Source organism: Pleurodeles waltl, chromosome 4_2 (assembly GCF_031143425.1).
Source record: "Pleurodeles waltl isolate 20211129_DDA chromosome 4_2, aPleWal1.hap1.20221129, whole genome shotgun sequence".
In the NCBI taxonomy this organism is placed as follows: Eukaryota; Metazoa; Chordata; class Amphibia; order Caudata; family Salamandridae; genus Pleurodeles; species Pleurodeles waltl.
Window position 1 is genome coordinate 1002613740 of NC_090443.1, and position 11679 is coordinate 1002625418.

The 11679-nt window shown below is 46.8% G+C and overlaps 1 protein-coding gene across 2 annotated transcripts; it reads left to right on the forward strand.

Annotated features, from left to right (window-relative positions):
- Positions 1 to 305: 305 nt before the first annotated feature.
- On the forward strand, positions 306 to 11679 carry NASP (nuclear autoantigenic sperm protein). 2 transcript variants are annotated; one of them, XM_069232847.1, is made up of 15 exons: positions 306 to 1580; positions 2587 to 2637; positions 5126 to 5236; positions 5600 to 5680; positions 5962 to 6068; positions 6580 to 7035; positions 7306 to 7355; positions 7748 to 7821; positions 8144 to 8217; positions 8294 to 8482; positions 8713 to 8882; positions 9606 to 9671; positions 9868 to 9942; positions 10401 to 10532; positions 11403 to 11679. In XM_069232847.1, exons 1-15 carry the CDS (start codon positions 457 to 459, stop codon positions 11469 to 11471), a joined length of 2829 nt encoding a protein of 942 aa, XP_069088948.1. In that variant the 5' UTR covers positions 306 to 456; the 3' UTR covers positions 11472 to 11679. The 2 variants fall into 2 exon arrangements, with proteins under 2 accessions (XP_069088948.1, XP_069088949.1); XM_069232848.1 differs by lacking the exon at positions 6580 to 7035 and having other exon boundaries at positions 325 to 1580.

Here is an 11679-nt window from a genome sequence, read left to right on the forward strand (position 1 = left end):
AACCAATAAATCGCGGAGAGGTCAATGTTAATTAGACTTGTGCGTGAAAAAGTATGACTTAATGTTTGTGTTGCACGCCTCTTAATCCCCATTAACAGTTTTTAGAAACCTTAGAAGATACGAACCATGACCACATAATCAACACGCTCTAGAGACCACACTGGTTCTTCGGCTTGGCTTTGAAAGTTGTGTTAAAATTATTTACAAAGCCTCCATTCCAAAATGTCGCCCGATTGTCGAGCCCTTTGTGTGACCGGCAGGAAGCGGATGCTAGGAGGTGCGGTTTGAGACAGCGCGCGGGAATCAGTGACGACGTCAGCGGGTCCCGGAAGCCTGGGGGTGGGCTTGGAGAGCGCGATATAAAGGAGTCCCGCGAGGTGCTTTGATAGCCTGCCATTTTCCTTTCCTCCCTGCTGCTAGTCCTGTTGTGTCTGTCCGCCGTCTCCCCCCGCAACTATGACCAAGGGGTCCGAAACTATGGCCGAGGAATGCAAGCCCGATAGCACCGAAGAGAGCAAGCACTCGCCTCCCTCTGCTTCTCCCGAGAAGGCTGCAGTTGTAGCTGACAAGTCCGAGGCCAAGGACCCCGCCTCAGAGGCCTCCCCTGCCGCAGCCCCTGCTCCAGAAAGTGCACCGGCCACAGAACCTGCTCCTAAGGCTGACCAAGTGAAGGAAAGTGAGGCCGCCCCTGCTAAAGCCACCCCTGCCGAGCAACCTGCGGCCACCCCTGCTGAGCAGTCTGAAGCCGCCCCTGCTGAAAAACCCGCTCCCCAAGCCACCCCTGCTGAGAAACCGGCTCCTGAAGCCACCGCTGCTGAGCAGTCTGAATCCACCCCTGCTGAGAAACCGGCTCCTGAATCCACCCCTGCTGAGAAACCGGCTCCTGAATCCACCCCTGCTGAGAAACCGGCTCCTGAATCCACCCCTGCTGAGCAGTCTGAATCCACCCCTGCTGAGAAACCGGCTCCTGAATCCACCCCTGCTGAGCAGTCTGAAGCCACCCCTGCTGCGAAACCGGCTCCTGAATCCACCCCTGCTGCGAAACCGGCTCCTGAATCCACCCCTGCTGAGCAGTCTGAAGCCACCCCTGCTGCGAAACCCGCTCCCGAAACCACCCCTGCTGAGCAGTCTGAAGCCACCCCTGCTGCAAAACCCGAGCCCACCCCTGCTGAGCAACCCGCTCCCGAGGCTGCCCCGGCTGAGAAACCCGCACCGGTCGAGGACTCCGAGCCCCAGAGCACCTCCGATAAAGTCTGCTTGTCTGAGGAGACGGCCCCTAAAAGCCCCCTGCCCAAGGAGCCCGCCCCGGAGAGTGCACCTGTCGAGGACGCCCCAATGGACAGCTCTACTGCTGAGGTGTCCCCCAAGAAGAGCGCTGAGGCATCCTCCACAGAGACACCGCCTGCTGAAGCCGTTCCGGCCCCCGAAACTCCGGACAGCATGGAAGCCTCCCCAGCCAAGCCCCCAGTGGTCGAAGCAGCCCCGAAAAAGGCATCCGAATCCTCCAAAGCCCCGCCAGCTGACAGCTCAGAGGCTTCACCTAAGAAACCGACTCCTGAGGAGTCCACGGTGGCCGAGAGGTGAGCGTGAGGGGCTCCTACCACCCAGTCAGACGAAGCTTGGGTATCGGGAGATGTGACAGTGCGTGGTACCTCACTCCGCCTTTGTTTGACGGTTGGCCGCGCGGCTGTGAATTCTGAGGGGCGCGTGACAGTTGGCCATGCGTTCAGGTTTTTTTCAGTCCTAACTAATGCGCGCGTGAGGCACGCCGTCTCCGCAACCTGCGGACCTTTAAGATTTTGGCGCTAAAGAGAGCGGTGGGAGGCGCGCGGACAGGAGAGGAGCTCGGCTGCCCTGATTGCTTGAAAGCGGAGGCGCGTGCTGGCAGATTCGAAGGCCTGTGCTGTGATTGGTAGACTTGTTGAGGGGGTGGGGGCGCGGCGCGGATGCCTCAGCCTGAGGAGAGCGCTGGGTACCACCGGCCGGGGCGTAAAACTAGCGACGCCCGGGGGCCGTCTCCGAGTGGTCCTCTTGCTCGTACGGGTTATTCCGTAAAGTGTTACTGTTCACCGCTTCGTGTTCTCACGACACCTTGTTAATGTGGCGCAAACTGACGCGCGGATTGAGTTGTTGATTCCCTCTGTGCCCGTTTAACCTTCTTGCCCCTCTTGACGGGAGTTGATTGACCGGTTAGTTCACTCAAAGGTGAGATGGGGCGGGGTAGTCTCTGAACCCGTGTGAACTCCCGCAGCCTCTTATATCGGGTGCTTGGGGATATCCTTCTGTCATGTTTTAACGGTGGGGTGCAGATGTCTATAGACTTCTGAAAGGGGGGGGGGGGGGTGACAACAAAACTATCCCTTCTGCTTCCACGATGCGGCGTGGTAATTTAATTAACTGTTCGATATCCCCTCTGGGCCCCCCTTGTTTTCATCTATGGCCGAAAGGAATACGTTGGGCCTGGTGACCTCCTTACCTTTCCTGGCTTTGTGTTCTGTAACTCAGCCGGCGCTGTTAATAAGGGGGTTGGCTTAAGTGGTCATAGTTTGTTGCATGACTCCTAAGTAAATTATTCTTATTTCACAGCAACATGGACGAAGCGACTGCTCCTTCAACGTCAACAGAGGAAGCCGATGGGTGAGTGGGCCAGAATCTGTAGGCACAGTGATTAACAGAATAAAGGGGCGCTAACTAGTATTGATTTCACTGGGGCTCGTCGTAAGCATGTGCTGGAGGGCGTTTCGAGGCATGCACATCCATCAGATGGCCACTTGGCAAGGGCTGCATATGTGTGCATTAACACTTCTACTAGTTTTTTTTTTTGTCGGGCGTGCCTGGAAACCAAGCACCCTTCCCCGTGAGGCCCATGCCTGTATTCCGGTGCTGGGGGCAATAAAGTAGAACTGGCATGGTATGGTAGGTGTCAGGCAGGCCTAGAACTATGAATGTAGTGTCAGTGAGGAGGCTAAACAGACCTAAATGTTATTGTATTTGTAGTTTGCCTTCGGGTACCTGCATATATAGCAAAGTGCGCACAGCTTCAATGAGAATGTAGGTCCCACTAATCAGGAATTTGTAAAGCACACTACTCACCCGTGAGTGTCTAATTAGTGGGAAACGTAATTTTCTTTTTTTGTACATTGACATTTCAGTAAGTTCCTAGGTGGCACAGTGGGGAATAGTGACTCGGGCAATTACTGCTATTAGTTGTCCTTCTGTGACAAAGTGCTTTTGAATATGGAAGTCATTATTTCAAATAGTTTACCACCGTAAGCTAGGCTGCTGTAAAATGAAAAAACAGTGTTAAAATATCAGTAATCAGCTGATGGTATCCTTGCATTAGGTGCCCTTAATCATATAATGGCTGAGAAGGCCTAGTTGAGCTCTTGAGCTGTACCCCTCCACGCCTTACTAGCTTTCAGATAGACACCAAGGTCAGATTAACCGTTAAGGCAGTCTAGGAGGTGTCAGGATAGAGGCCAATATGTATGCGTCAAGATTCAGCCCTGACCCTCTGGGCCCCCAGGACCTCAATGGCCAAGAAGATGGGGTAAGAAGCATGTTTCATGGATGGTGAATAACTGTTACAAATGTAGCAAAAAAAGGAGGGACAGGGAGATTAAATGGCTCCAGTGTACAGCCCCCCAGACTATGAAACAAATCAAAGTACACAGTTCCTAAATACCAAATGAAAAAGCACAGGTTCAACTCAATACTTCTAATAGTTAGAAGTAGGGGCCCCTCATACATCCATTGATGTCATGCTTCATCATTGGGCCCGCTTCGCACCAGACAGGCACTGGAATGTCTTACGTGCCCCTAAAGGGGCACTTAGCTGGAGATCTTTAATTGCAGTGTACCAATAGGCGGGGTAGAAAAGTATCTAACCTACCCTCTATAAAAATGAATGAAAAAGCAGAAGAAAAAAACAGAATTGGCTCAAGGGCCTCCTTACAATGAATTTTATTGGGGTGGGGGGGCTTGGTCAATATTAAAAGCAAGTCAGGAGTGGAAGGGGAATTATGGTGTTCTCACCCCCCCCCCCCCCCTCACAAAAAAGGACAAAGCTAGTAAGGATGCTCTTCCTCTGGTTAAAGTGTAAGGTCATATATGGGATCAGGGCCCCTACTTCTCGATTATTAGAAGTATCAAAGTTGAATCTGCTTTTTCATTTCGTATTTAGGAACTGTAATTTTTGATTTGTTGCCAAATGTAGACGGCTTCCTCAGTTAACCCAAGGCAGGGGGTATATATGGGCCCCTTAAGGGCCATCACTACGGCTCAGCAAGGTACTTTGGGAAAGGAATCAAGTTGCTACTGGCCCACTTATGAACACCACAAACGCAACTTTTGTTTTGGGGGGGGGGGGGGGGGAGACTTGACTAAAAGCATTAGAATGGCAGTCACCCATTCTACTTATTTAACACAACGGGACAAAGTATCATCGGTGCTGCAAGTACACTGGCACCTGGGCTCATTGTTACGAGAACCCAACTAAACCAGTCACTGATACTTGTACTGTCATTCTTTCAGTAGAGCACAGGGCATTCATACAATGGCAGTTTTGTAACAGGCCTATCGGCAATTTCTCGGGAGAGGAAACTCAAACAGAACACAAACTAATGCTCTCCAAAGCAAGTGCAGCTGCACTGAGGACCCAGGGTTCTGACGGGCTTACTTGCATCTCAATTGCAGTGGTGTTAGGAATTTAGGGTGGGGTGAACTTATTATCCTTTGTAAGAGTAAGTCTGAGGGCACCCTTACGGGGAAAAGGGACAGGTCCCGATTTTCTTGAAAGGGACACCCGTTATTATACATTGGGGTGATGGTTATGCATGGTGGTAACGCTCTCTGCTGGAAACTAAAGAATGTTGTGCCGCGAACGTATGTGCTACTTAAGGGTAGAACTTACAACTAGAACATTAGCAGCTTGAGTGAATGTATTGCTTCCTTGGGAATAAGGACACGGACAAATAGATCAGCTAGTTTTCACTCCAGTGCGTTTCATCATTGCGATGAGCTTGGTTGGGCTGAACCCTAGTGAAATTGAAGTTTAAGCTCATGGCCATGTTGGGGCAGCCCTAATTTAGGGAGTAACGTGTATCTTTGTGCTCTTTTTCTGTAGCATCGATGTCGACGCAGAGTCCAAGAAGCTGGTTGGCTTGGGAAACAAACACTTGGTGCTAGGAAACATTCCAGCTGCTGTCAATGCATTCCAGGAAGCCAGCAGCATGCTGTAAGTAAGCCATGTTTGCTCACTGAGTGAACTAGTCAGGTTAACTATTTTAACATATTTCATCGCACCCTATGCCGTCTCTAACGAATGCCTCATGGGTCAGTCAAGCTTTCCACGTGCTCTTTTGCAGTGCCCATTTATCAAACGGTGCTTTTGATGCTCCAACCTATCCCTTTAAACCTGCAAGTTTCCGATTGCAGGACAAACTGATGTAGTTTCTTGTAAATATGGTTTCTAAACTTCAGAAAACTGCTTGATTTAGTCCACTAGCAGATGTCTCTGCACACAGCTAACCTTTCACTCCATTGTACAACTAAACTTGATGGTTGCACATGTTTTTGACTTGTCTGTTTCTTTCTGCAGTGGTAAAAAATATGGCGAAACTGCTGACGAATGTGGGGAAGCTTTCTTTCTCTATGGAAAATCACTTCTGGAACTTGCCAGGTAAGTCATGTTTACATCTCCTAAGATAAATATCTTGCACTTACTGAGTCCTTTAACTTGAATATTAGAGGTCACAAACGAAACTTCAATTTAGCTTTTGCCGGTGGGTGGAGTTTTCAAACTGAATAGTGAACTTGAAAGTTTGAAGGCCTCAACGTAGTATTACACCTGTTCTACCCGTGTGAACGTGTGCGTGCAAGAGTTGTTGCCGCCTTGTTTGCTTGTTAAACATGGCGCAATGATGGAAGTTTAACCAGCTTCATGGCTGTGCTTCTTTTTAGGATGGAAAATGGGGTCTTTGGAAATGCACTGGAAGGAGTACCGGATGAGGAAGAGGAGGAAGAGAAGGAACAGGATCCAAGAATAGAAAATGCAGATGACTTGGACGGTGTGTAGCTTTCTAGTTCTGTTGACAGAAGATACTAAGCTTTCCTTGTAGTAAGCCACTAGATTTGTCTGGAAAGTAATGTCCATTACTTCCTTATTCTGCTACTAGCAAGATGGGTTGCGAATAAGTTACCTCTGCAACAAACTAATGGCTAGCACCCCTGAATGTGGGCGTATTCCACCCGTAGTGGATTTGTGAAGTTGATGCCGCGCACATTGCCTGTATCATTTACAGGATTATCTTTATAACCTTTTCTAAAGCAGGTGATTTAAATCTTGTGTCAAAGTTCATTTGCATGACCTTTATCAGAAGGTGACTGGGGGCTTAGTCTGCACGTGACTGTCAGTAGTTCTGGAAAGCTTAGTGTCTCGGTCATGTCTTGTTGCATGATACTGTGGCTCTCCCTGCCCCCACTAGTGCTTGCATGCTGCTTGACAACCGAAGGTGATGCAGTAATTAGTCTTGCATTTTCACATTTATGGAAGAACTGTTTATTCCCTTAAAAATTTAGAGAAAGAAAGGGAGGAATTGAGAGAGCAGGTTTATGATGCCATGGGTGAAGAGAAGAAACCCGAGGATGCGGCAGAAGACACGGAAACACAGAAGAATGCTGCTGAAGAGGTTGATGTGGATATGGAAGATACCGAAGAGCAAGCCAAGGATTCTGACCAGCCAAAGGAGTCGGAAAAAACTGAAAAGCAACCAGAGGCTGATAAGCCAGAGGAAATGGATGCAGAAGCAACAAAGGAAAGCTGCACAGAAGAAACTAAAGATACCAAGACAGTGGAAAGCAACGAAACTGTAGAAAAGGCAGCAGAAGAAAAACCTATGGCAACTGAAATGGAAGAAAGTAAAAAGACGGAAGAAGGCAAAGTTGAAGAGCATCCACAGGATGCGGCAGAGAATGGGAAAGCTGCAGTAGAGAATGGCAAAGAGCCTCAAGAAGCTGAGGAGATGGAGGGAGAAGGTAACTATCCTGCCCAGGGGTGTGGAGGGTTAGGGGTGTCTGATGGGGATCGAGTTTAGGGTGACTTTTGTATTGATAAATTCCCAATAATGGCTTGGGTCTATGCTTAGTACTGCTTTAGAGGTGCTTGTGCAGGGGTTGAGCTTTAGAACCTGCCAGGGTGTCACGTGCTAGCTGACTTGCATGCCTCTTTCCGAATGAGCCTGCCTTACTGTTTCCCGTTCTGTAACTTGCTAATAGAGTTACAAACCTACTCTTTTCTTATTCCAGAAGCTGAAAATTCAGAAGATGACAAAGAAAATGAAACCACTGATGAAAAAGTGAGTTATTTAATTTGTGGTGAACGTGAGCAGGGCATTGGGTAGTGTAGCAGGGTTTATTGTTGCAATGCGGTTCTTCTGAAGGGTAAGGAAGCCTTGTAGCACAAACGTATTCATCTGCTTTAAAAGGTGTTCTCGTGCTTTTTTTCTTAAGAGGTGCTCCACAACATCAGTTACTTTGCTGGGAGGTGTGTCCTTTTTCACTTTGGTGCAAAGCTGCGGTAAAACCGGTAATCTGATGTTGAAAGCCTCGATGCTTTTCAATGTCTGTATGCCGGCCGGGTTGTGACAGGACATTTCTTACCGTTTGACCGGTGGACTCAGACTTGTAAAACAGCCCTATTAAGTGGCACGAGTAACTTGCACAGTAACTGACTTGTGCTTTCTTCTAGAATGATGAGGACGATGTTGAGAATCTGCAGCTTGCTTGGGAGATGCTGGAGCTTGCCAAAGTCATATTTTCAAGGTAATATTCCCCAGTTGCTTTCAGTCTTGCAAGTTTACTTTTAATTCCTCGTCACGAAAGAACTTTATTATCTCGTTATAACGACCTAATGGCAGATTATTACTTTTGGCTTTTTGTTAAGCATGGCATGTTGACTTTATTTTCAAACTTGATTAAGCTTGAAATTCAGACGTGTTTCCACAACCTGGTTGTGGATCACCAGGCAAATTTGAAATGCTTTAAATTTCAACTTGAAATTGTTTTGGCTAATGTCATGTCCAAGCATTCTTCCTGCTCAATGTAACATTTCACTTGGTTCATTATGGCTTTTCTTGGATTGTAGGGCTGATACAAAGGAATCTCAACTTCATGCTGCTCAGGCTCATCTCAAACTTGGAGAGGTCAGCATAGAATCTGGTAAGTATCTGGTGCGTTATGAATTGCAGGATGTGCTTACAGCTGCTCCGAGTTTATTTTGTTCTTTGTCTTGCAGAGAACTATTCTCAGGCAGTGGAAGACTTTCAAGCATGCCTAAAGATTCAGCAAAAGCACTTGGAGGAACACGACAGACTTGTTGCAGAGAGTCACTATCAGTTAGCCATGGCATACCACTATAGCAACCAGCATGCAGAAGCCATTGCTCAATTCACGGAGTCCATAGGGGTTATTGAGAAACGACTTGGTAAGTCTCTGAAGTAAAATTTCAGACGACGACTTGTTGGAAGCTTAGTTTAATCTAACAATCGCCACTTGTTTGCATGCACCAGTTTTAGAAACTGCTCTTGCAAGCATGGTTTAGCTTGATTTTCAAAGGGTGCGGCCCATGGCAGGTTTGTCTGTAGTCCTCGTTAGAAGCGCGAGGTGAGCTTGGGTACTAGGTTATAGGTGCTTATGTTTAAACCTCCCTTACAGATGTACTGACCGAGCAGGTCAAGAAAGCTGGCGGCGATGCTAGTCCTGAAGACATGAAAGAAATGGAGGAGCTCAGGGGACTGCTCCCTGAAATAAAGCTGAAGATTGAGGACACAAAAGAAGCACAGAGGACTGGTGTGGTCACAGAAGTAGCTCTCAAAGAGACTCTGGTTAGTGTGACATAATACGTCTTTAGATCAGTGTACTTGAGTTACTCCTAGGTAAATAAATGGAAGAGCAAGAAGTTCTGCTTACATTAGACACCAAGATTTTCTCGAGTTGGCAACCCAGTGCATCCATGACCGACTACTGTAAAGTGCCAGTTTTAAACACACAAGGGTTGGAGGGCCATGGACTCATTGCTTTGTTTTGAGACAAGCTCTTGGGTGTCCACGAGCTGCACTTGAGTAACTGGATTGTTATGCCACTGTCGGAGCTCTCTGCTTAAGCTGTCCAGTCTTATGTTAACCAGGTTCCCATAAACCCAGATTGCGAATGCTTGGTGGTGAGAGGGAGGGAGGGTGTAGAGATGGGGCGAAGCTGTTATGAGCACTTAATCTGGAACCAGTCTTATCTCTTCACCGGTGGATCTCTTGTGTATATACAGTTTTCAGGTTACATAACACTGAGCAGGGTGGGTAATTGCCCAATATGTCAAATTAGCATGTTCGAAGTATTGTTAGCCTCTATCTGGTGGTTGAGTGTTAGTGCATGGAACAATGGGTGGTCTCAAATTCCGTTTTCACAAAACGGACAAGCCGTGCCCTTCAGCTTCTACAGATGCCTTAACACATTGAATAGATTACCCCATCATATAGAAGCTAGCAATAGCATTTAGTTAGCTACCTTTTTAAGCAGTAAAAATCTGACTCGCGGTTTTGTCTCCTTTTCAGACCGGATCATCTACATCACCTTTTGCACAAGGCAATGGCAGTGTTTCTTCAACATCAGTCTCCACAGTAAGCAACTTTCTGTACTTTGCTTTATGTAACCTTTCTGTGTAGGTAAGTTCACTGGCATTTAGCCATAGATCCAGTGCTTAAAGGCTGCTATCTTACTGGCGTAGCACTGGACCATAAACTTGTATTTGCAGCCTTCAGTCAATTTGACCTCTACCTGTAATGCTTTATATGTAACCTATGACTGTTTTTCTAGATTCCAGTAAGAAAGTCTGCAGAGGGAACTGCTTCAAACTGTGCTACAGATATTTCTCATCTCGTTAGGAAAAAGGTGAGTAACGGGGCTGGCATTTCCTTTGCTTCAGCCTTGCTCCCCTAACCACGCAATCACTAGAGACTGCACTAATGGTGTCTGCTTTTGCTGGCTTTGCAGAGTAGTTCACATTAGTATACTGTGTGCACAAGGGATCATGTTACAGCTTTGATACCGCTAAGTACAAGAGCACCACAACGTTTCTCTAACTTTGCTGCGGAATGTTCAATTGAGCAACTTGTGAGATTAGTCGACTTAGACGTTCTTGTTTGGCGACAACCAGAGTTGCATATTCAGGATTTTTACATTGCGTTATAACTTTTAGTTTTCTCTTAATACTTGGGATCTATTTAACCCGTACGTTTAGCTTGCTTTTAGTAGCAGTCACTGCTTGATGTAGTTGCTCCGATTTTCCAAGTAACACCCTTGACCTCCCCTGAAAATGTAATTGTTTTTCCCCACAATTTCTGATTCAGAGGAAGCCAGATGAGGAGAGTCCACGAAAAGACAATGAAGCAAAAAAGGCAAAGCAGGAAGCAGTTGTGAATGGTGGAGGGGATGCTGATCACACCACCAGTGATAATGGTGATGTGGAAAAGCTGGACGAGGTGGGCACTTAAATCACAAGCACCCTACACCAAATCTCAAGCTGAAGCTTCATTGCTTGGCTTTTCACATAACTAATTGCTCCATCTGCATGCTGTCACTTGACATAACATCAAGGCACCCTTGTTTAACCTTGCATGAACTGAAATCACTAGCCAGCTATTTGGGTTAACCAGTAACTTAACTGAAAGTTGCTAGAATTGCTTATTGCCCTTATAGATGCCACTGTTGGTGCTTTGAAAACTTATACTTTTGGTAGTGGCTGAAGTACATTAGCAGCCTACTGCTGAAATCATTGTGACAGCCGTATCTGTTACATTGCAGCAGGGTTTTGCCGCACTGCACCAGATGGCTAACAGGAATGTGCTATAAACACTAATATGGTGCATTCCTGTTATCTGCCAAGCAACGATGCAGACACTTGTGCATGGTGTTAAGGAGCCTGCTTTACAGGTAGGATTGGCTTTGTGCAGGAAGGGACACCTTCCTATCCAATCCTCCGGCATTTTCCTGTGGTGCAGTAAATATTGAACGATCTTGTTACTCCTCACATGGGAAACCATAGGATTTTGACACAATCCTAGGTTTACTCGTCTTAGTAAGTCTTGGAATGTGTCAGCCATGTGTGAATATGCATGAACACCTGCAACACTACCAATGTAGAGTAACATGTTCGCAACCTGCACTCTGGCATTATGCCAGCTTCTCTATGCCAGGCAGAGCCATATTGGGGCTTTGCATAAGAACCATGCAAGGTCTTGATAAATCTGACCGAGTGTGCAGTGGCTGAATGTGAGGATAAAGTTTAGACGAGTGTGCAAAAGTTAGGAAGTTGCTCCTCGTGTTACTGATTTGATGTTCACTCCCCACAGGCACAGAAAGAAACTCCAATGGAACAGACACCAATGGACACAGGCGCAGCAGTTGAAAGCACATCCTGAGCAGATTCTGCTCTTATTTTTTCTCTTGTAAAGGGACTGTTTTGTATATAAATGTATTTTTTTCACTTTGGCAGGATATTTTGTATGACTTAAATAAATGTTACATTGCGAATGTCTTTCGTTTTCTTCAAACCTTTACCTCAGGCAGGCCGTCTTGGGCGTTGAAGTTTACGAGCAGTTAACTTGAATAAAAATGTTACAAGTCACA